This window comes from Artemia sp. Qi Xiang Cuo, chromosome 8 (genome assembly GCF_049724085.1).
Source record: "Artemia sp. Qi Xiang Cuo chromosome 8, ASM4972408v1, whole genome shotgun sequence".
Taxonomy (NCBI): domain Eukaryota; kingdom Metazoa; phylum Arthropoda; class Branchiopoda; order Anostraca; family Artemiidae; genus Artemia; species Artemia sp. Qi Xiang Cuo.
In genome coordinates this window covers 73,119,531-73,143,425 of record NC_142801.1, presented here as the reverse complement: position 1 = coordinate 73,143,425, position 23,895 = coordinate 73,119,531, and the positions used below count along the sequence as shown (strand labels likewise).

Sequence of the window (23,895 nt, the reverse complement as noted above, 5' to 3'; positions counted from 1 at the left end):
AGTCACGTTCTTAACCACCTGGAAATTGTACTTACCTCATTAGCTAATAGTCAAAGTCACATTCCTACCCACCTGGAAATGTTACTTTACCTCATTACTTTACTTTATTTACTTGTTCATCATTAATTTATTTTTTCACAATTTTTAGTGGACTGTAGAGTAATCTGTATTTCCTAAAAGTCAAAGTCAAATGGAAATGTTACTTTAACTCATTACTTTAATTTCTTTTCTTTGATTATTATTAATTCATGTTATCAAAATTTTTGGTAGATTGTAAAGTAATCTGTCTTTACTAATAGTCAAAGTCACGTTCCTAACAACCTGGAAATACTACTTTAACTCATTAGTTTACTTTATTAGCTTTACTTATTATTACTTTATTTTATTACAATTTATAGTGGACTGTATTGTAATCTATCTTTTCTAATAGTAAAAGTCACGTTCTTAACCTCCTTGAAATGGTACTTTGCCTCATTACTATACTTTATATTCTTTTGTTATTATTACTTTTTTTTATCACAAATTTTGGTAGATTTTAAATTCATCTGAATTTCCTAATAGTCAAAGCCACGTTCTTAACCACCTGGAAATATTACTTTAACTCATTACTTTACTTTATTTACTTTGCTTATTATTACTTTATTTTATTAAAATTAATGGTGGACTTTAATGTAATCTGTCTTTCCTAATAGTCAAAGACACGTTCTTAACCACCTGAAAATGTTACTTTACATAATTACTTTAGTTTATTTGATGTAATAAGTATTACTTTATTTTATTACAATTTATGGTGGACTGTAAAGTAATCTGTCTCTCCTAATAGTCAAAGTCACGTTCATACCCACCTGGAAATTTTACTTACCTCATTAGTTTACTTTATTTACTTTTCTTATTATTACTTTATTTTATCATAATTTTTGGTGGACTGTAAAGTAATCTGTCTTTCCTAATAGTCAAAGCCACGTTCCTACCCACCTGGAAATGTTACTTTACCTCATTAGTTTACTTTATTTACTTTGTTCATTATTACTTTATTTTATCACAATTTTTGGTGGACTGTAAAGTAATCTATCTTTCCTAATAGTCAAAGCCACCTGGAAATGTTACTTTACCTCATTAGTTTACTTTCTTTACTTGGCTTATTATTATTTCATTTTATCAAAATTTATGGTGGACTGTAGAGTAATCTATCTTTCCTAATAGTCAAAGCCACGTTCCTACCCACCTGGAAATGTTACTTTACCTCATTAGTTTACTTTATTTATTTGGCTTATTATTACTTTATTTTATCAAACTTTTTGGTGGACTGTAAAGTAATCTATCTTTCCTAATAGTCAAAGCCACCTGGAAATGTTACTTTACCTCATTAGTTTACTTTCTTTACTTTGATTATTATTATTTAATTTTATCACAATTTTTGGTAGAATGTATAGAAATCTTCCTTTCCGAACGGTAAAATCAAGGTTCTTAAACACGTCAAAATGTTAATTTACTTTATTTTCTTTAGTTATAATTACGTTATTTTATAACAATTTTGTTAGAATTCAAATAAATCTATGTTTCTGAATAAACAAAGCCAGGTTCTTAACCACATGGAAATGATACTTTAACTCATTACTTTACTTTATTATTACAATTTAAGATTGACTTTAAGGTAATCTATCTTTCATACTAGTCAAAGTCAGGTTCTTACCCACGTTGAATTGTTACTTTACCTAATTACTTTACTTTATTTTTTTTACTTATTATTACTTTATGTTATCACAATTTTTGGTAGATTTTAAAGCAATCTATATTTCATAATAGTCAAAGTCAGTTTCTTAACACCCTGGAAATGTTACTTTACCTCATTACTTTACTTTATTATCTTTACTTATTATTAAATTATGTTATCACAATTTTTGGGAGATTGTTATGTAATCTACCTTTCCTAACGGTCAAAGTCAGGTTCTTTACCACGTGGAAATGTTAATTTACATCAATACTTTAATTTATTTGCTTTACTTATTATTACTTTTTTTATCACAATTTTTGGTAGACTGTAGAGTCATCTGACTTTCCTAATAGTCCAAGACACGTTCTTACCCACCTTGAAATGTTACTTTAACTCATTACTTTAGTTTATTTTCTTTAATAATTATTACTTTATTTTATTAAAATTTTAAGTTTACTGTAACGTTATCTGTCTTTACTAATAGTCAACGTCACGTTCTTAACCACCTGGACATGTTACTTTAACTCATTAATTTACTTTATTTTCTTTAATTATAATTACTTTTTTTTATCACAATTTTTGGTTGACTGTAAAGTCATCTGACTTTCCTAATAGTCTAAGCCACGTTCTTACCCACCTTGAAATGTTACTTTACATCATTACTTTACTTTATTTGCTTTGAGTATTATTAATTTATTTTATTAAAATTTATGGTGGACTGTAAGGTTATCTATCTTTCCTATTAGTCAAAGTCACGTTCTTAACCACGTGGACAGGTTACTTTACATCATTACTTTAGTTTATTTGCTTTACTTATTATTACTTTATGTTATCACAATTTTTGTTGGACTGTAAAGTAATCTGTCTTTCCTACGAGTCAAAGTCACTTTCTTACCCACCTGTAAATGGTACTTACCTAAGTAGTTTAATTTATTTACTTGTATTATTATTACTTTTTTTTATCATAATTTTTGGTTGACTGTAAGGTAATCTGTCTTTCCTAATAGTCAAAGCCACGTTCTTACCCACCTGAAAAGGTTACTTTACCTCATAAGTTTATTTTATTTACTTTACTAACTATTACTTTATTTTATTACAATTTATGGTGGACTGTAAAGTAATCTGTCTTTCCTAATAGTCAAAGTCACGTTCTTACCCACCTGGAAATGGTACTTACCTCATTAGTTTACTTTATTTACTTGGCTTATTATTTCTTTATTTTATCATAATTTTTGGTGGACTGTAAAGTAATCTATCTTTCCTAATAGTCAAAGCCACGTTCTTACCCACGTGGAAATGTTACTTTACCTCATTAGTTTACTTTATTTACTTTGTTTATTATTACTTTATTTTATCACAATTTTTGGTAGACTGTAAAGTAATCTATCTTTCATAATAGTCAAAGCCACCTGGAAATGTTACTTTACCTCATTAGTTTACTTTATTTACTTGGCTTATTATTACTTTATTTTATCACAATTTTTGGTGGACTGTAAAGTAATCTGTCTTTCCTAATAGTCAAAGCCACGTTCCTACCCACCTGGAAATGTTACTTTACCTCATTACTTTACTTTATTTATTTGGCTTATTATTATTTTATTTTATCAAAATTTTTGGTGGACTGTAAAGTAATCTATCTTTCCTAACAGTCAAAGCCACCTGGAAATGTTACTTTACCTCATTAATTTACTTAATTTACTTTGCTTATTATTACTTTATTTTATCAAAATTTTTGGTAGAATGGAAAGAAACCTACACGTCCAAATAATAAGAGTAAGGTCCTGTCAAACAAGGAGACGCCGAATTGCCTCCACACTTTCCTTTACTTATTATTACTTTATTTTATAACACTTTATGGAGGAATATAAAGAGATCTACATTTCTTCACGATCAAAGCCACCTGGAAATGTTACTTTTCCTCATTGGTTTACTTCATTTACTTTGCTTATTATTACTTCATTTTATCACAATATATGGTGGACTGTATAGTAATCTATCTTTACTAATAGTCAAAGCCACCTGGAAATGTTACTTTACCTCATTAGTTTACTTTATTTACTTTGCTCAGTATTAATTTATTTTATCACAATTTTTGGTAGACTGTAAAGTAATCTATCTTTCCTAATAGTCAAAGCCACCTGGAAATGTTACTTTGCCTCATTACTTTAATTTCTTTTCTTGACTTATTATTATTTCATGTTATCATAATTTTTGGTAGATTGTAAAGTAATCTATCTTTCCTAATAGTCAAAGCCACGTTCTTAACCACCTGGAAATACTACTTTGACTCATTACTTTACTTTATTTACTTGGCTTATTATTACTTTATTTTATCACAATATATGGTGGACTGTAAAGTAATCTATCTTTCCTAATAGTCAAAGCCACCTGGAAATGTTACTTTACCTCATTAGTTTACTTTACTTATTATTACTTCATTTTATAAAAATATATGTAAGGACTCAATGAAACCTTCATTTCTTAATAATCAAAGTAAGGTCGTTTAAGACGTCAAGCTGCTAAATTACACAACTAATTCCAATGACTTATCACTACGGCATATTCGCCAAATTTTTGGTAGAATATAATGAGATCTATATTTCTTAATAGTCAAAGCCACCTGGAAATGTTACTTTACCTCATTAGTTTACCTTATTTACTTTGCTTATTATTACTTCATTTTAACTGTAATGGAATTTAAAGAAATCTATCTTTCCTAATAATCAAAGTCAGGTTCTTACACAAGTCAAAATGTTACTTTACCTAACTATTTTCCTTTACTTATCATTACTTTATTTTATAAAAATTTTTGGTAGACTGTAAATAGATTTATATTTCTGAACAGTCAAAGCCACCTGGAAATGTTACTTTACCTCATTAGTTTACTTTATTTCCTTTACTTATTATTACGTAATTTTATCACAATTTTTGGTAGAATTTAAAGAAATCTATATTTCTTGATAATCAAAGTTGGGTTGTTTCCAACGTCAAAGTGTTAATTTACCTCATTACTTTACTTTATTTACTTTACTTATCATTACGTTGTTTTATAACAATTTTGTTAGAATGTAAAGAAATCTATCTTTCTTAATAATCAAAGTCAGGTTCTTACCCCAGTCGAAATGCTACTTTACCTCACTAATTTCCTTTTTTTACTTTGCTTATTATTACTTTATTTTATCACAATTTTTGGTAGACTGTAAAGTAATCTATCTTTCCTAATAGTCAAAGCCAGGTTCCTACCCACGTGTAAATGTTAATTTACCTCATTAGTTTACTTTATTTCCTTGACTTATTATTACGTTATTTTATAACAATTTTGGTAGAATTTAGATAAATCTATATTTCTAGACAATCAGTGTTAGGTCGTGTAACACGTCAAAACGCTAAATAACACAACTAACTCAATTTACTTATCACTTCGTTATATTCGAACAATTTTTGGTAGAACTCATTTAACCCATCATTTCCTAATAATCAAAGTAAGGTCGATTAACATGTCATGACGTCAAAGTACCTCACTAATTTACTTTACTTATTATAACGTTGTAATCGACCAATTTTTGTAAGAATTTATTTAGATCTATCTTTCTTAATAATCAAAGCCAGTTTCTTAAACTCATGGATATTATTCTGGTCCATATATTCATTAATTTTTATGTCGTAATTTTATCACAATTTTTGTATAAAATCTATGATACCTATATTTCTTAATAAAAAGTGCAAGGTTGAATAAACCGACGAAGCATTAAATAACATAAATCCATCCAATGACTTATCACAAAGGTATAATATCACACTTTTTGGTAGAATGTAAAGAAATCTATCTTTCTTAATAATCAATGTCAGGTTCCTACCCACCTCGAAATGTTACTTTACCTCATTAGTTTACTTTATTTATTTGGCTTATTATTAATTTATTTTATCACAATTTTTGGTGGACTGTAAAGTAATCTGTCTTTCCTAATAGTCAAAGTCGCGTTCTTACCCACCTGGAAATGTTACTTTATCTCATTAATTTACTTTATTTACCTCACTTATTTTCTTTACTTATTATTACTTTATGTTATCACAATTTTTGGTGGATTGTAGAGCAATATATATTTTTTGACAGTCAAAGTCGCGTTCTTAACCACGTTGATTTACTAATTTGACTAGTTAGTATCCATTACTATCTTTGCTTATTAGTTATTTTGTTATCCGAAGTTATAGGATACTGTTATTAAATATGCCTTTACTACAAGTAAAAGCAAGTTTATTACCACGTCAACATATTACTTCGACTAATCACTTTAGTTTCTTAAATTTATTTATTATTACTTCATGTTATCCCAATTTTTGGTAGACTGTATAGTAATCTTTCTTTCCTAATAGTAAAAGTCACGTTCTTACCCACCTGGAAATGTTACTTTGCCTCATTACTTTACTTTATTTTCTTGGCTTATTATTACTTTATTTTATCACAATATATGGTGGACTGTAAAGTAATCTATCTTTCCTAATAGTCAAAGCCACCTGGAAATGTTACTTTTCCTCATTGGTTTACTTCATTTACTTTGCTTATTATTACTTCATTTTATCACAATATATGGTGGACTGTAAAGTAATCTATCTTTCCTAATAGTCAAAGCCACCTGGAAATGTTACTTTACCTCATTAGTTTACTTTATTTACTTTGCTTAGTATTACTTCATTTTATCACAATTTTTGGTGGACTGTAAAGTAATCTATCTTTTCTAATATACAAAGCCACCTGGAAATGTTACTTTACCTCATTAGTTTACTTTATTTACTTTGCTTATTATTACTTCATTTTATCAAGGAGGCACACTTGTGCCTCTATAAAGAGGCGACCCACCACAATGTTAAGCGATTTCAGGTCCTAGAGGTCGCAGAGAGACGGCGGTTATTTCATTTTGTAGCCCAAGCTCAAACTAAGAAACTTGCAAAATTTCATCCTCCTCCGACTTTATCTTCATGGGGTAAACTGGGCCGGAAGTTTGGACCCTCCCACCACAGCCCCCTTTAACGTTGTCCGATTGGGCTGAAATTTAGAGGTTAAGCTTTCCTAGGGCCCGGGAGCTTATCCTCGAAATTTCAGCTCAATCCGATCACTCCTTCCCTGTTTTCAAAAAACCAAATATAGCCACTTAAAATTCATCTCTTTTTTTTTTTCTTAGCCACGCCTACAGGCCACAGTTGGCAACGGATCCGGTTGAATGAGGACTCATTCGAAGCAGAATTCGACCTGTTAGGGCCTTTTGATATTTTCAGACCGAAAAAATTATCCCCCGAATTTACATTTACGAAAAACCTCGTTTTCCTATATTAGCCCATGTTAATTTTTCCCTCCACAACCCCCCCTTTAACATTGTCTGATCGGGCTGAAATTTAGAGGATAAGCTTTCCTGGGGCCTGGGAGCTTATCGTCGAAATTTCAGCTCAATCTGATCACTCCTTCCCTGTTTTCCAAAAACCACATATCAAGATTTTTGGGAATTTGCTTGCGTCGAAAATACCTTCTATTTGCTAAACAACAATTACTATTGTGTTTGTATAGTCCAGCGGCTGAGACTTCAGACTTTCAGGCGGAAAACTCGGGTTCGATTCACCATCAGAGCAACTTTTTTATATACTTTGAAAAGAAACTCAGTTTCTTTTTTAAATTATTTGAAAAAAATTACGTTTTCTAAAGAGTTAAAGAGGCTGAGTTACAAGGTCGACCCTTAAAACGTACAGGGATTAGGAGGCACAGTTGGGGGCTGTTAAAGAGGCTGAGTCACAAGTTCGAACCTTAAAACGTACAGGGATTAGGAGGCACCCTGTACGACGTGATTTGAGTATTCAGGAATTAAAAGCCTTAACACAAGAATGTTCAAGAGCGGGGGGTTTGGGGGCGGCAGCCCCCCAACTTTAACTCCTGACACGATCAGCTAACAGTTAGTCAAGCAATAATAAGTAATAAACTGTACAAAAACGTGCAGAAATTATTTGAAAAAACTACGTTTTCTAAAGAGTTAAAGAGGCTGAGTTACAAGGTCGAACCTAAAACGTACAGGATTAGGAGGCACAGTTGGGGCTACCACCCCAAACCTCCGCTTTCGCAGCCTTTAAATATAAAAAATTTCTTTAAACTGAAAGTAAGGAGCGACATTAAAACTTAAAAAGAACAGAAATTATTCCGTATATGAAAGAGGCTGTGCCCTCCTCAACGCCTCGCTCTTTACGCTAAAGTTTTTATTGTTTAAAAAAGAGTTGTGAGAAAGTCAAACTTTAGCGTAAAGAGCGAGGCGTTGAGGAGGGCACAGCCTCTTTCATATACGGAATAATTTCTGTTCTTTTTAAGTTTTAATGTCGCTCCTTACTTTCAGTTTAAAGAAATTTTTTTTTATATTTAAAGGCTGCGAAAGCGGGGGGTTTGGGGGTGGTAGCCCCCCAACTGTGTCTCCTAATCCCTGTACGTTTTAAGGTTCGACCTTGTAACTCAGCCTCTTTAACTCTTTAGAAAACGTAGTTTTTTTCAAATAATCACAATATATGGTGGACTGTAAAGTAATCTATCTTTCCTAATAGTCAAAGCCACCTGGAAATGTTACTTTACCTCATTAGTTTACTTTATTTACTTTGCTTAGTATTACTTCATTTTATCACAATATATGGTGAACTGTAAAGTAATCTATCTTTCCTAATAGTCAAAGCCACCTGGAAATATTACTTTACCACGTTAGTTTACTTTATTTACTTTGATTAGTATTACTTCATTTTATCACAATATATGGTAAACTGTAAAGTAATCTATCTTTCCTAATAGTCAAAGCCACCTGGAAATTTTACTTTACCTCATTAGTTTACTTTATTTACTTTGCTTATTATTACTTCATTTTATCACAATTTTTGGTGTACTGTAAAGTAATATATCTTTCCTAGTAGTCAAAGCCACCTAGAAATGTTACTTTACCTCATTAGTTTACCTTATTTACTTTGCTTATTATTACTTCATTTTAACTGTAAAGGACTGTAAAGTAATCTATCTTTCCTAATAGTCAAAGTCCCCTGGAAATGTTACTTTACCTCATCAGTTTACTTTATTTACTTTGCTTATTATTACTTCATTTTATCACAATTTTTGGTGGACTGTAAAGTAATCTATCATTCCTAATAGTCAAAGCCACCTGGAAATGTTACTTTACCTCATTAGTTTAATTTATTTACTTTGACTATTATTACTTCATTTTATCAAAATTTTTGGGTGGACTGTGAAGTAATCTATCTTTCCAAATAGTCAAAGCCACCTGGAAATGTTACTTTACCTCATTAGTTTACTTTATTTACTTTATTTATTAATACCTAATTTTATCACAATTTTTGGTGGACTGTAAAGTAATCTATCTTTCCTAATAGTCAAAGCCACCTGGAAATGTTACTTTACCTCATTAGTTTACTTTATTTACTTTGCTTATTATTATGTACTTCATTTTATAACAATATATGGTGGACTGTAAAGTAATCTATCTTTCTTAATAGTCAAAGCCACCTGGAAATTTTACTTTACCTCATTAGTTTACTTTATTTACTTGTTCATTATTACTTTATTTTATCACAATTTTTGGTGGACTGTAAAGTAATCTATCTTTCCTAATAGTCAAAGCCACCTGGAAATGTTACTTTACCTCATTAGTTTACTTTATTTACTTTGCTTATTATTACTTAAATTTATCACAATTTTTGGTGGACTGTAAAGTAATCTATCTTTCCTAATAGTCAAAGCCACCTGGAAATGTTACTTTACCTCATTAGTTTACTTTATTTACTTTGTTCATTATTACTTTATTTTATCACAATTTTTGGTGGACTGTAAAGTAATCTATCTTTCCTAATAGTCAAAGCCACCTGGAAATGTTACTTTACCTCATTAGTTTACTTTATTTACTTTGCTTATTATTACTTCATTTTATCACAATTTTTGGTGGACTGTAAAGTAATCTATCTTTCCTAATAGTCAAAGCCACCTGGAAATGTTACTTTACCTCATTAGTTTACTTTATTTACTTTGATAATTATTACTTAATTTTATCACAATTTTTGGTGGACTGTATAGTAATCTATCTTTCCTAGTAGTCAAAGCCACCTGGAAATGTTACTTTACCTCATAAGTTTAATTTATTTACTTTGTTCATTATTACTTGATTTTATCACAATTTTTGGTGGACTGTAAAGTAACCTATCTTTCCTAATAGTCAAAGCCACCTGGAAATGTTACTTTACCTCATTATTTTACTTTCTTTACTTTGCTTATTATTATTTCATTTTATCACAATTTATGGTGGACTTTAAAGTAATCTATCTTTCCTAATAGTCAAAGCCACCTGGAAATGTTACTTTACCTCATTAGTTTACTTTATTTACTTTGCTTATTATTACTTCATTTTATCACAATTTTTGGTAGACTGTAAAGTAATCTTTCTTTCCTAATAGTCAAAGCCACGTTCTTAACCACCTGGAAATGCTACTTTAACTCATTACTATAGTTTGTTTGCTTTACTAATTATTACTTTATTTTTTAAAATATTTGGTAGAATTTACATTGATCTATATTTTTGAATAGTCAAAGCAAGGTTCTTACACAGATCAAAATGATAATTTTCCTCATTACTTTAGTTTATTTCCTTTACTTATAATTAATTTATTTTATAACAATTTTGTTAGGATGCAAAGTAATCTATCTTTCTTGATAATAAAAGTAATGTTGAGAAAGACATGGAACTGCAACATTACACAACTGATTTCAATTACTAACCTCTTCGTCTAATGATAAATATTATTTGTAATACGCAGTGAACCCATCATATACTACCAATCAAAGAAATGGCGATTACGGCAACGAAATATCGAATTGACTCACTGATTTAATTTAATTATTATTAATTTATTTTATAACAATTTTTGTTAGAATTTCTTGATACAATCATTTTTTAATGATCAAAGTAAGGTTGTTACACGCATCGAAATGATAATTTACCTAACTAATTTCCTTTAAGTATAATTACTTTATTTTATCAAAATTTTTGGTAGACTTTAAAGAAATCTGTATTTCTTTATAATCAAAGTAGGGTCGTGTAAGACCTGGAAATACTACATTACCCAACTAGTTTCCATGATTTACTACTACGTTATATTATCAAAGTTTTTGGTAGAATGTAAAGAAACATTCAAGTCTTAACGATCAAAGTAACGTTGATTAACACCACAACGCGCCAAATCGACCAATCAATTTCCTTTACTAACCATTACGTTTTTTTATCACAATTTATGCAGTAATGTAAATTAATCTATCTTTCCTAATAGTCAAATTCACGTACTTACCCACGTGGACATGTTACTTTACCTCATTACTTTAGTTTATTTTCTGTATTATATCACAATTTTGGGTTGACAGTAAAGTAGCCTAATCTGTCGTAGCCTTTATTTACTTTACTTATTGTTACTGTATTTTGTCCCAATTTTTGGTAGACTGTAATGTAATCTATCTTTCCTAAAGTCAAAGACCCGTTCTTACCCACGTGGACATGTTACTTTCCTCTATTACTTTAGTTTATTTGCTTCACTTATTATTACTTTATTTTATCACAATTTATGGTAAACTGTAAAGTAATCTGTCTTTCCTAATAGTCAAAGTCAGGTTCTTAACCACGTGGAAATGCTACTTTACCTAATTAATTTCCTTTATTAATCACTACGTGATAATCGAAATATATTCGGAGGAATGCAAATATACATATAATTTTGGACGATCAATGTTACTTTGCTAAACACGTCAAAATGATACTTTACTTCATTAGTTTACTTTATTTACTTCTTTTATTATTACTTTATTAGCCTAACCCTCTCCCTATATATTGTGGAATCCCTCAAGGAACCTTATTGGCACCACTTTTATTTCTAGTCATGATTAACGATATTGGTAAGGATTTCCCCCCAAAGGTGGAAATACGTGGATGACTTGTCGATCCTTGAAGTATGTCACAGGAATATTAAAAGTGACCCCCTTGAAATTCTAGCCCACATTTCGGATGAAGCTAAGAACCTAAATATGAAAGTAAATTCCACTAAATCAAATATAATGACGATAAGTTTCTTGAAATCTATTCCCGCCTTCCTTGACCCTATCCCCCCAGATCTTTCTTTGTCTTCCTTTAACTTATTTGGGGTTACAATTTCCTCTACTTTAAAGTGGGATCTCCACGTGCAAGAAAGTGTCCGTAGATCTAATGCTTCCGTGTCTCTCCTTAATCTATGTACTAACTTTAACGCCCCCCCCATCCCCGTCGTTACGGATCTATACTTCCTTTGTGCGCCCGCTGCTTGGATATGCTTGTTCAGTTTGGCATCCTGGCCTCTCCCGTGATGAATCAGATTAAATTGAATCTATTCAAAAAAGAGCCCCAAGAAGAATTTTTAAAGAAACTTTGGTACCATATTCACTCCTTCTAAAAAAGGCCAAGCTGGTAACTCTTGAACACAGGAGAGGAAGGTTGTGCCTCCGTTTTGCAAAAAATGCAATAATAAACCCTTGCACGGAAAACATTTTCCCCAATAGACACTCCCCATCCAGACACCGCCTGCCACCTACTGTTTCTGAACCCGTCCCTATCTTGTCCTCCATCCGTTTTTTAACCTCCAGATATGAAAAAACCTTTGTCCCCTTCATTACTGATCAAATAAACCACTAGTTTTTTTTTGTACTTGTGACACCCATGCTGGTGTCCGTTTGGTTCTTCCGTTCCCTCCCCATTTTATATACTCTCTTTTAAACCTTTTTAACACTATTTTTATCTCAGTTTTTTTTGGTTTTGTTTTAATTTGTGCCTTTTGAACTTTCTTACATTTGACACTTTTTGTTTTTTAGACTAATGAATGGCTTTGCCTTTCTGATATTGTTGTTTTTGGCATTGTATAGCCAGTTTTTTAGTTGTTGTGCTATTTCTATGTCTTTTTTATTATACGACCCCGAAATGCGAATTCGGCCCTTCGGGGCTTGTGATAGTCATTTTTTGAAATAAATATTTTATCTTATCGTGCCAAAATCCTGACACACCTTTATTTCTCTCCGCTGACACGGCTTATGAATGATTTTGCTTAAATTTTGTGTCTATAATGTAGTTGTGTAAAATGCTCTCTTTTTTTTCTTTTGTTGATTATTTACTCCGCTACCTTTCTTTTGTTCTGTAGTGGGCACAAATAAAATATTATTATTATTACTTTATTTTTGGGAGACTGTTAAGTAATCTGTCTTTTCTAATAGTCAAAGTCACGTTCTTGCCCGCCTGTAAATTCTGCTCTACCTTATTACTTTACCTTATTTGCTTACCTTATTATAACTTTAACTTATTTACTTTAATATATTATAACTTACTTTTATTTCAATTTTTGGTAGAGTGTAAAGTAATCTATCTTACCTAATAGTCTAAGTCACGTTCTTACCCACTTATAAATGCTACTCTACCTTATTACTTTGCCTTATTTGCTCCACCTTATTATTACTTTAACTTACTTACTGTACCTTATTTTTAATTTCTTTTATCGCAATTTTTGGTAGACTAATAATAATATATTTCTTACCCGTCTACAAAAAGGGAAACGGCGGAGTACTATATAAAAATAAAAAAGGAACTTTAGCACTAAAAACTTATTTCGACCATAAATAATCAAAGCAGTTTGATATCAGGAAGACTGATCTTCGTGCACTATGCATAAGAAAACTTTCAGCAAGGGCAACATCGGATGAGCTAGTGAGTCAGCCAGGAAATTTTGACATTTCGTTTAGTTTTTTACACTTGATGCTATAAGAGCGTTGTCTCATACTTCCACAATTTGCACATTTCATAAAGGCAGAACACGGTTGCTCACGGCTGGACGTATGTCTGCTAGAACATCTAGCACACCTTACCGCATTTTTACATTCGGAAGCTACGAGTCCATAAGGTTGGCATTTGTAGCAGCGTTTCAGAATAAACAGGAATTCTCTATCCGAAAGAAATCATATTCGATCCGAATACCGTGTAGGATTGCAGAGGAAAGGGCACTTTCTGTCGGAAAGTACATTTTGAAAGTTGACGAGCTTCCAATACGGATAGCTCTTGTGCATTCTGGTGAGGCAGTATTTAAGTCTTTTACTGCTACACAACTCGGTATCCCTTTCACAGCTTCGATGATGACGGGCTCGGTCACTTTCGTTGTCGCAGTGTCAATTTTCAGGTGTTTTGCAATGTTTTCAGCCGAAACCCTTTCGGAAACTTTGATCAGCCAACGACTTTTAGATGACTTGATACAAACATCAGTATCGCTAATGCCACACTTATCAATCAAATGTCTTTTTTCCGTGAGATTTGATACTTCAGGTGGATTAGCCAAAAAAATGGAGAATAGTCTTTTCTCAGAAACGTTCGCTATCTCATTGTCCACACCGGCAGCACCTTTCACAGGTGAGTTCGTTGGCGTTTCGAATTTTATGTTCAGCGCTTCTTCTAACTTGCGTTCAATTTTTAGCAGCTGGCGCGACAAATCTGCACGTGCCTTAAAACTGACTTCGGGAACCTCCGAAGGATCATACATGCAGAACACCGTCTCGTCTTTAATATCCTTATCACGAAAAATGACATAGCAATCGTATATCTCACTAATTAGTTCTTCCTTTGTACCGTTCTTACAGGCATTTATCTGACAACCAGCTTTAGCTAAACATTTTCTCGACTTCAAAATCGACCTTTTTTTGTAGAAATCGCAAGCCACAGCGCACACATCTTTCTTATCAATTTCAATCTCACTGTCAATGCATAGCGAAATATAACTCAGCAATCCATCCCAGATTACCGGCATGAGGTCAGTACAAAGCGGAATATAGCGAGATGTTCACTTGTCAACTGCTTATGAAGACTGTAAAGTAATCTGTTTTTTTTAATACTAAAAGTCACGTTCTTACCCACCTGTAAATGCTACTTTGACTTATTTGATTTACCATATTATTACTTTAACATATTTATTTTACCTTATTATTGCTTTATTTTTACCTTATTATTGCTTTATTTAAATACAAATTTCTGACAAATGCTCTGACCATGTATCTACCCCTAAAGCTTTGGTATATTTACACTTGTGAATACAAGGCTGTTAGGTGGTTTGAACCCCCCCCCCCCCAAATGTTTCTCCAACTCATAAAAAAAAGTAACAAAAATGAATATAAATGTGTTTTTTATGTGATTTTTAAAGTTTTTGTTGTAGCCCCCCCCCCTAAAAAAAAAAATCCTGGATACGGCCCTGTGTATTTTATCTTAATTTTTGGTAGACTGAAAGTAGTCTATCTTTCCTAATAGTCAAAGTCACGTTCTTACCCGCCTGTAAGTAATAACAATAATTTATTTATAACCCACTGCACAAACAATGTGAAAAATAGTGGAGTAAAGAGAAAAAGGAAAGAAAAAATAAACAAACACAGCACTTAAAGTAAGATAAACAAAGGGAAAAAAAATCAGCGAAATAAACGAATAAGATCATGGTGAGGAGACAGTTTTTCATAGGCATTTGCAGACAGTTTTATAAATCACGAAGATCACGATATGGAAATCACGAAGTTTTTCACTTATATCAGGTGCGTTATACTTTTTGATAATATGGCGATTACGAAATGACAACGGAAGATACAACAAAATTTGCAAAACCGATAATAGCATTTCCTTAATTTAGATAAGTCGTTCTTCCTAAGCAAAATGTAAATACCTGAAAGATACAAAATAGCATGGTCACAGAAAACAGAGTACAGCGACACTAAAGCTTTGATTTGTATTTCGACCGATTTGCAACAATCTTGGAATAGCCACATCTAATCTTGGTACATGTGTCCCTAACAGCTGACTGACGAAAACAAAACATATCATTAAAAAGATTAATACCAAGCCAACGTATGCTATCAACTGAACGTATAGAAGAATAATTACAATTCAAAGGAGAATTCGTAACATTACCGTTGAAAAAAGATAATCGCACTTTTTAATACTTAAATTAAGTCCAATTCCTAATAAATCTTTTCTCACATTATCAACCATTTTAGACAAAGAAAATTTGCTCCTACTATTAACTAGGATGTCATCCGCGTAAGCAATATACGATACATCAGAAAAACCAAGAAAGTAAGTATCAGCTGTCTTAGAGAGCACTCTAGCAATACAAAGCTTAAAATATAAGGGGATAACACACCTCCTTGGCGGACTCGGCATCGAACACGAACATTCTCTTGGACATTAACCCCGTTCAACTTTACCCACAAATAGGCATTACTATACCAATACCTCAGAAGAAAAATAACAGAAGTGTCGACATTATTTACAAAAAGCGAATAAAGAGCTTGACTATGGACAATACTGTCAAAAGCTTACTGTCTAGCGAACAAAGATGAATCTGCTCATTTTTATCGGCAGCCTGGAGAAGTACACTCGCGAGTGCCCCATGAGCATGCGTACAACAAACTCCTCAAACATAACCGAACTTATTTTCACCAAAAATCGCATCTTCAGTCACAGACGGAAGAAGTACATATTCAAAGATCTTACTAAATGGACACGCGACAGTGATAGGGCGGTCCGAGCTGCAATCTCCTGCATTCTTTCCACGCTTTAAAATCGATGTAACCGATCCACAAAGGAAGGTATCCGGTACAATGGAAACACACAAACACATCTGGAAAAGCAACTACAAATGGAACATTAGCTCTTTTGAATCAGGCCGTACATTTTGGGCGCAAATACCATCGATATCAATAGATTTTCATTTAAGACGCTTAACTGACTTGACTACAAGATCGTAAGAAATCCAGATAACATTTCCCTGTAAAAGAGAATTAGGCAGACATGTGTTAAGTAATTTCGAATATACCGCATGCACTGAGAAATTTACTTTCGAAAAAAATCCTTGAACAATGTGAAACCCACGGTGAAGGAGATTTGTTACATTTGACGTTCTCATCTTCGAACTTGGAGCTGTTCTGCGCTTGATTCCACTCACTCCGAGTTTGGGAAAATTTTTACCACACAATCGGTTTTTTTGAGGCTGCTTTTTAAAAGCAGATTTGGTATTTTGTTTGATATCGAATACTTTACCGGAGGAGGGTCTACCACAGGCTACCTAAATGCGAAGCCAAAACTTGGCTTTACTTTCTATCGGTTTAAGTTTGGCGTCAAGATTCCAGATCGGTTTCCGAGTATTCACTCGACACCGATCAAGAGGCACTGCGATAGCTTCAGCTTGCTTAATACATGATATAATTCTATAATAGTGGACATTCAGGTCCAGCTTCTTATTGTGACTCATAGCACTGAGTTACAAGAGATGAAAGGGCACTTGAACCGAAGATAGGAGCGACGCAAGTGTCGTTAGGTAGATACACCAATCTGATTTATCCCAGTTTCACCTCTCAAACCAGCGTTTAGGATTGTATAAACTTATGCCGTCGGTACCGATTGGAAGTTTTAATGATATAGGTAAGTGGTCGGTATCATTTTCATCATCATCAACGTGGACTATATTAGAGTGGCAACCGTCAGAACAAATACAATGATCAAGATTAGACGTAGATCCTGTATGATGCAAACAGGTATAGGGCAGGTCTTAATTCAAAAGTGTATATGAAACGGGAGGACTATCTAGAAACAAACTTGATCTTGATGAACGTGTAGTCAAGTCAGAATTTATATCGCCAATGATAATCCACTGCAGTCCATTAGAAGTTATATCGACTAATAGGTCGTGAATTTGCATACAAGCTTTGACGTAACTATTTAGAGAAACAGCAGTATTTCTACTACATGGAAGATAAGTGTTAATTAGCACAGTGTTTTGAAGTCGAACCGCCAAAAAAATATTGTTTGAAAAATATAGTGGTCGGGATACAACTGAAAGCTTTAGATCCATTAAACAGGCGAGTCCACCAGAGGGTCGGCCCCTCCTTCTTCAAGCATTCGTGATAAAACAAACGTAGTTTTTACTACGCCAGAGGAAATTTACGGAAGAAGCCGTAAGTTGGTGCTTTTGGAGGAAAACAATATCATGAATTTGAGAGCATAGAATCGATAGTATTGTCTTTATCCTTGGTGTCATTTATGTTATATGAGACTACAGATACTTCCAGTGTATTCATTTAGAATCGGGTTCTTCTTTTACTGTACAATTTTACTTTTTAAAATTCCACATTTCTGCAGATAGGAGCTTGAAACCTTAACAGTAGCGTTTTTTGATACGCTGAATCTTATTATGTGATTTTAATTAAAATTATAGGACTTCTGAAGGGTTTTTCCCCTTTTTTTCGAAAATCAGACACATTTTCTCAGGCTAGTAGCTTTTGATAAGTAAAACTAAACTTAATGAAACTTATATATTTGGAATCATAGGAAGCGCGATAGCGCTGCCTAAGTAAAGAACGATGTCGGCACAATGTGTCGTTGTTTTTTTTTTCTCCATACCCGGGCACTTCGTATCGAAGGAGTCGTCACAGAAACTTCAAAAAGGGCTCATTCGATTGGAAATTGGAGTGGCTAGTGCCCTTTTTAATAGTCGAAAGTGATTGAGGGCAACTACCCCCGCCCCCCCGCCCTTCCTTCCCCCAAATACGTCCAATCAAAATTTTGAGATAGTCATTTTGTTCAGCGTAGTTGATTTCCAGATAAAAAATATCTTCTGAGGAGGTCACTCCCCCACAACCCACGGGGCAAGGGTTGTTAGCTACGCCCTGGGGGCATATAAGGTTCTTATAATAGGCATTGTTGTAGAAACTTCAAAAAAACCTTCTACGATTACGCAATCAAAGTGATAATGCTCAGTGAAGTCGTTAGAAGGGAATTTAGGGTCTTTAGCCCCCCCAAGCCACTCAGGTCACCACACACAGTCCATCACAATTTGGAGATAGCCATTTTGTTCAGAGTAGTTGATTTCACGATAGAAAATATCTTTTTGTGGAGGACACTCCCCCAAAACTTTCGGGGCAAGGGTCTTAAGTTATGCCCTGGGGGCATATAAGTTTTTTATAGGCAACTAGCCCTCCCCCCCCGCACCCATCATTCCCCCACCCCCATCCAATCAAAATTTTGAGATGGCCATTATGTTCAGCGTAGTTGATTTCCACATAGACAGTATGTTTTTGTGGAGGACAATTCCCAATAAGCCTTAGTGCACGCGTTTTACGTTATACCCTGGGGGTATATAAGGTTTCTATAGAAGGCGTTGTCGTAGAAAGTTCCAGAAAGGCTCATTCGATTGGAAATTAAAAGGGCTGGTACCTTTTTCTAATAGTCGAAAGTGATTGGAGGGCAACTAGCCCCCCCCCCCCCCACGCCCATCATTCCCCCAAACACATCCAATCAAAATTTTCAGATTGCTATTTTTTTCAGCATACTTGATTTCCAAATAGAAAATATGTTTTCGAGGAGGACACTCCCCACAACTCTCAGAGCAAGGGTTTTAAGTTATACCCTGGGGGCATATAAGGTTTTTATAGAAGGCGTTGTTTCTAGATATTTGATCTAGCCTTAGTTGATTTCTAGATAGAAAATATGTTTTTCAGAATGACACTCCCCCACATCCCTCAGGGCAAGGGTTTTAAATTATGCTTTGGGGGTATATAAGGTTTTTAAAGAAGGCGTTGTCGTAGAAACTTCAATAAAAGCTCATTCGACTGGAAATTCAAAGGGCTAGTGCCCTTTTTAATTGTCGAAAGAGATTGGGGAGCAACTAGCCCCCCCCCACGCCCATCATTCCCCTAAACACATCCAATCAAAATTTTCAGATAGCCATTTTTTTCAGCATACTTGATTTCCAGATAGAAAATCTGTTTTCGAGGAGGACCATCCCCACAACTCTCAGGGCAAGGGTTTAGAGTTATACCCTGGGGGCATATAAGGTTTTTATAGAAGGCGTTGTCGTAGAAACTTCAAAACAGGCTCATTTGATTGGAAATTCAAAGGGTTAATACCTTTTTTAATTGTCGAAAGTGATTGGAGGGCAACTAGCCCCCCCACTTCCATCATTCCCCCAAAAACATCCAATCAAAATTTTTAGATAGCCATTTCGTTCAGTGTAGTTGATTTCCAGATAGAAAATATTTTTTTGAGGAGGACACTCCCCCACAGCCCTCAGGGCAAGGGTTTTAAGTTATGGCTTGGGGGCATATTAGGGTTTTATGAAAGGCGTTGTCGTAGAAACTTCAAAACAAGCTCATTCGATTTGAAATTCAAAGCGCTAGTACCCTTTTTAATAGTCGAAAGTGATTGGAGGGCAACTAGCCTCCTCCCCCACGCCCATCATTCCTCCAAACACACCCAATCAAAATTTTGAAATAGCCATTTTGTTCAGTATAGTTGACTTCCGGATAGAAAATTTGTTTTTGAAGAGGACACTCCCCCACAACCGTCAGGGGAAGGGTTTTAAGTTATGCCCTGGGGGCATATAAGGTTTTTATAGAAGGCGTTGTCGTAGAAACTTCAAAACAGGCTCATTCGATTGGAAATTCAAAGGGCTAGTACCCTTTTTTAATAGTCGAAAGTGATTGGAGGGCATCTAGCCCCCCCCCACGCCCTTCATTACCCCAAATACATCCAATCAAAATTTTGAGATAGCCATTTTGTTCAGTGTAGTTGATTTCTAGATAGAAAATATGTTTTTGGGGGGACACTCCCCCATATCCCTCAGGGCAAGGGTTTTAAGTTATGCCCTGGGGGTATATAAGGTTTTAAAGAAGGCGTTGTCGAAGAAACTTCAATAAAAGCTCATTCGACTGGAGATTCAAAGGGCTAATGCCCTTTTTAATAGTCGAAAGTGATTGGAGGGCAACTAGCCCCCCCCCACCCCCAACATTCCCCCAAACACATCCAATACAAATTTTGAGATAGACATTTTGTTGAGGGTAGTTGATTTCCAGATAGAAAACATATTTTTAAGGAGGACACTCACCCACAACCCTCAGGGCAAGGGTTAAAAGTTATGCCCTGGGGACATATAATATTTTTATTGAAATATTTGTCATAGAAACTTGAAAAAGGGCTCATTCAATTTGAAATTCAAAGGACTAGTACCCTTTTTAATAGTCAAAAGCGATTTGAGGGCAACTAACCCCCCTCTCTCGCCCACCTTTTCCCAAAAAAAATCCAATCAAAGATTTTAGATAGCCATTTTATTCAACGTAGTTAAAAGTTTTGGAAATTAGGTCTTTAAGGATGACAACCCCTCCCCCCACAGCCCTCAGGGCAAGGGTTGTAAGTTATGCCCTGGGAGCATATAAAGTTTTATTAAAAGCGGTGTCGTAGAAACTTCAAAAGGGCTCATTAAATTGTAAATTGAAAAGGCTAGTGCCTTTTTTAATAGATGAAAGTGATTGGATAGCGACTAACGCCACTCTCACAACCACCATCTTCCCAAATATATCCAATCAAAATTTTGAGATATCCATTTTTTTCAACATAGTTGAAAGTTCTGGAAATTAGGTCTTTTAGGATGATAACTCCCTCAGAGCCCTCAGTGCAAGGGTTGTAAGTTATGCCCTGGGGGCATATAAGGTTTATATATAAAGTTGTTGTATATGATTTATAGAATAGATTTTAGTCATCCTCAAATCCAATTTTTATATGTTTAAAAACTAAATGTTGACTTAAGATTAAATCAAAATGCACTGTGATAATGCTAATTCCCAATAAGGCATCTCAGCAGTGTCTCAAGAACGACTGAGGGTAATATGTTCAAACATTTGGGGCTACTTCTGCTTTTAAAATTTAACCAAATCCAAGCTATCAAAGAAAGTAAACAGATTTTTTTGAGAATGGTATCAAGTTTTCCATTACAGGTCAACTAGAGAAGTTATGAAACTAAATTAAACAGTACTATTTGTGTCCAGATTTTTAACGTGTATGCTGTTAAAAATTGCTGAAAAATTTTTCTCCGGCATACATATAGCAGGCCAAACCATAAAGTCTTAAAAAACGAAAAGATTTAAAGAATTATTTTCTTTTTCCCTGAAAAGACTATGTCAATATAAAACGAACAGAAATTAATTTAAAAAACCTTTTCCACAAAATAAGTTTTTCAAAGAAAAGTAAAGAACTCCATTAAACCAAAAATGAGCAAAACTAAAATTAAATAATATACCAAGCGTGAAATTACCACAAATCAGCATTGATAAATAAATGAAACCCAAAACGAACAGAAATTACAATAATTAGCCGAGTCAAACTAAAAAAGAGCAGAAATTAACATAAGTTGGGCGCAAAACCCCGTTGCCTTCCCAAGACCAGAACAAAATTTGCACTTTGCTGAAAAAATACAAATGAATGTGCATTGTCAGTTTAATATACATATACTGAAATTTAGTAATCAAAATGTTAATATTATTTGATTTATTAAAGTTATAAAAGTAGAAACATTAATATTTTTTCAGTAAAGTGCAAATTTTGTTCTGGCCTTCGGAAGGCAAAGGGGTTTTGCGCCCAACTTATTTTAATTTCTGCTCCTTTTGAGTTTGACTCGGTTAATAATTGTAACTTCTGTTCGTTTTGGGTTTCATTTACTTATCAATGAGGATTTGTGGTAGTTTCACGCTTGGTAGATTATTTGATTTTAGTTTTACTCATTTTTTGTTTAATGGAGTTCTTTACTTTTCTTTGAAAAACTTATTTTGTGGAAAAAGTTTTTTTTAATGAATCAACAGAAAAAGCCAATTCTTTTGATATACCTATTGGTATTAAAATTCTGATATTTAGAGTTTCGGTTACTATTGAGCCAGGTCACTCCATACTTATAGTTCGTTACCACGAACTGTTTGATTCAAGAATTTCAAATTCAAGATTGAAGATTATTTTGGTGAAGACTAATGAACAATTAAGTACTGTTAATTAAATAGATCACACAATCAAAATCAGTATTTTGATTGGTGTCTTTTAAGTTTTGTTTGCAACGAGAAAATTCATGATTTTTCTCTACTTGTGATTTTAAAAAATCACAAGTAATTACCTGACTTTAGGCTTCACCGATCAAACTCTAGATTAATGTTAATTTGATCAAGAATAATAAATAACTAATTACAACCATCTGAATTTGTTAAACAACAAAAATAAAATACCTTGATTGGTGACTTTCCAGTTTTATTCGCAACAAGAAAATTCATCGCTATATCCTAACAATTCATGTGATCATCAACAAATTTTTTCACTGCTGGTGGTAGGTCTGTAGCATAGATGTGGTGCCAATACTAAAAGGAATTTTAATTAGCTACAAGAAATAAGAATTCAACGGAAAAAAACAATTATTTAATCATATTTATATCCAATAGATTTTAATGATTAAATCAGTAAATAATACATTTTAAGACTAATAATGCAATTAATTAATTAAAATTAATTACCCATTAACTGATTGGCAATAATACAATTAACAATCCTATTTAATGCCCAATCAATCAATACACTCAAGTGATTATTCAATTACTACTACTACTATTAACAACTCACCACAGCACCAAGCCACCTGAGACCAACACAGCTACGCACGCTCCTTCTCCATCCCAATCTATTCAGCCTCCCTTTTTACACTCTACCACAAAGTTCCCGTTTCCTTTAAATCTTTCTTTATGACGTATTCCCACCCAAGGCGAGGACGACCTGCTTTCCGCTTAGCCCTATATGGTTGGCCGAAAAGAACAATCTTCGGCAATCTGTCATCCTTCATCCGCATAGCGGGCCCTAGCCACCTCAACCTTTCTTTCATTATAGCCCTAGAGAGCGGTATGAACCACATTTTTCGTACAGCCTATTGTTTGAAATAAGGTCAGTCAGCCGGGTACCCGGAACAATCCTTAAGCAATTTCTCTGGAAAACATCTAGCGAATCTTCATCCGTTTTTCGGAGCGCCCATGCTTCAGAGCCCTGATATAAAATTTAGAAAAAGTAGAGTTAACTACCAAAACAAAGGCTGAAAACTTTCAGGATTTTCTGAAAACAGGATTTTCAGGATTCCTGTTTTGGTTGTTTCTAAATTATGAAATATTTAGTGCCCACCATTGCCACGTTTAACCATGAAAATACATAATTAAAACTAATTAATTAGATTCGACAACATTTTCGTCCGTAACCATTTATGCTTTATTGTCCATTTAG

General features: G+C 33.6%; 1 protein-coding gene across 1 annotated transcript in view; it reads right to left on the bottom strand.

Moving 5' to 3' along the window:
• LOC148949781 (exostosin-2-like) overlaps positions 1 to 23,895 on the bottom strand; it is a 98,439-nt gene that overhangs the window by 4,558 nt on the left and 69,986 nt on the right. Inside the window, 1 exon segment of the mRNA XM_089093089.1 lies at positions 22,863 to 22,991. Within this exon segment, the coding sequence (XP_088949215.1) occupies positions 22,863 to 22,991 (129 nt within the window).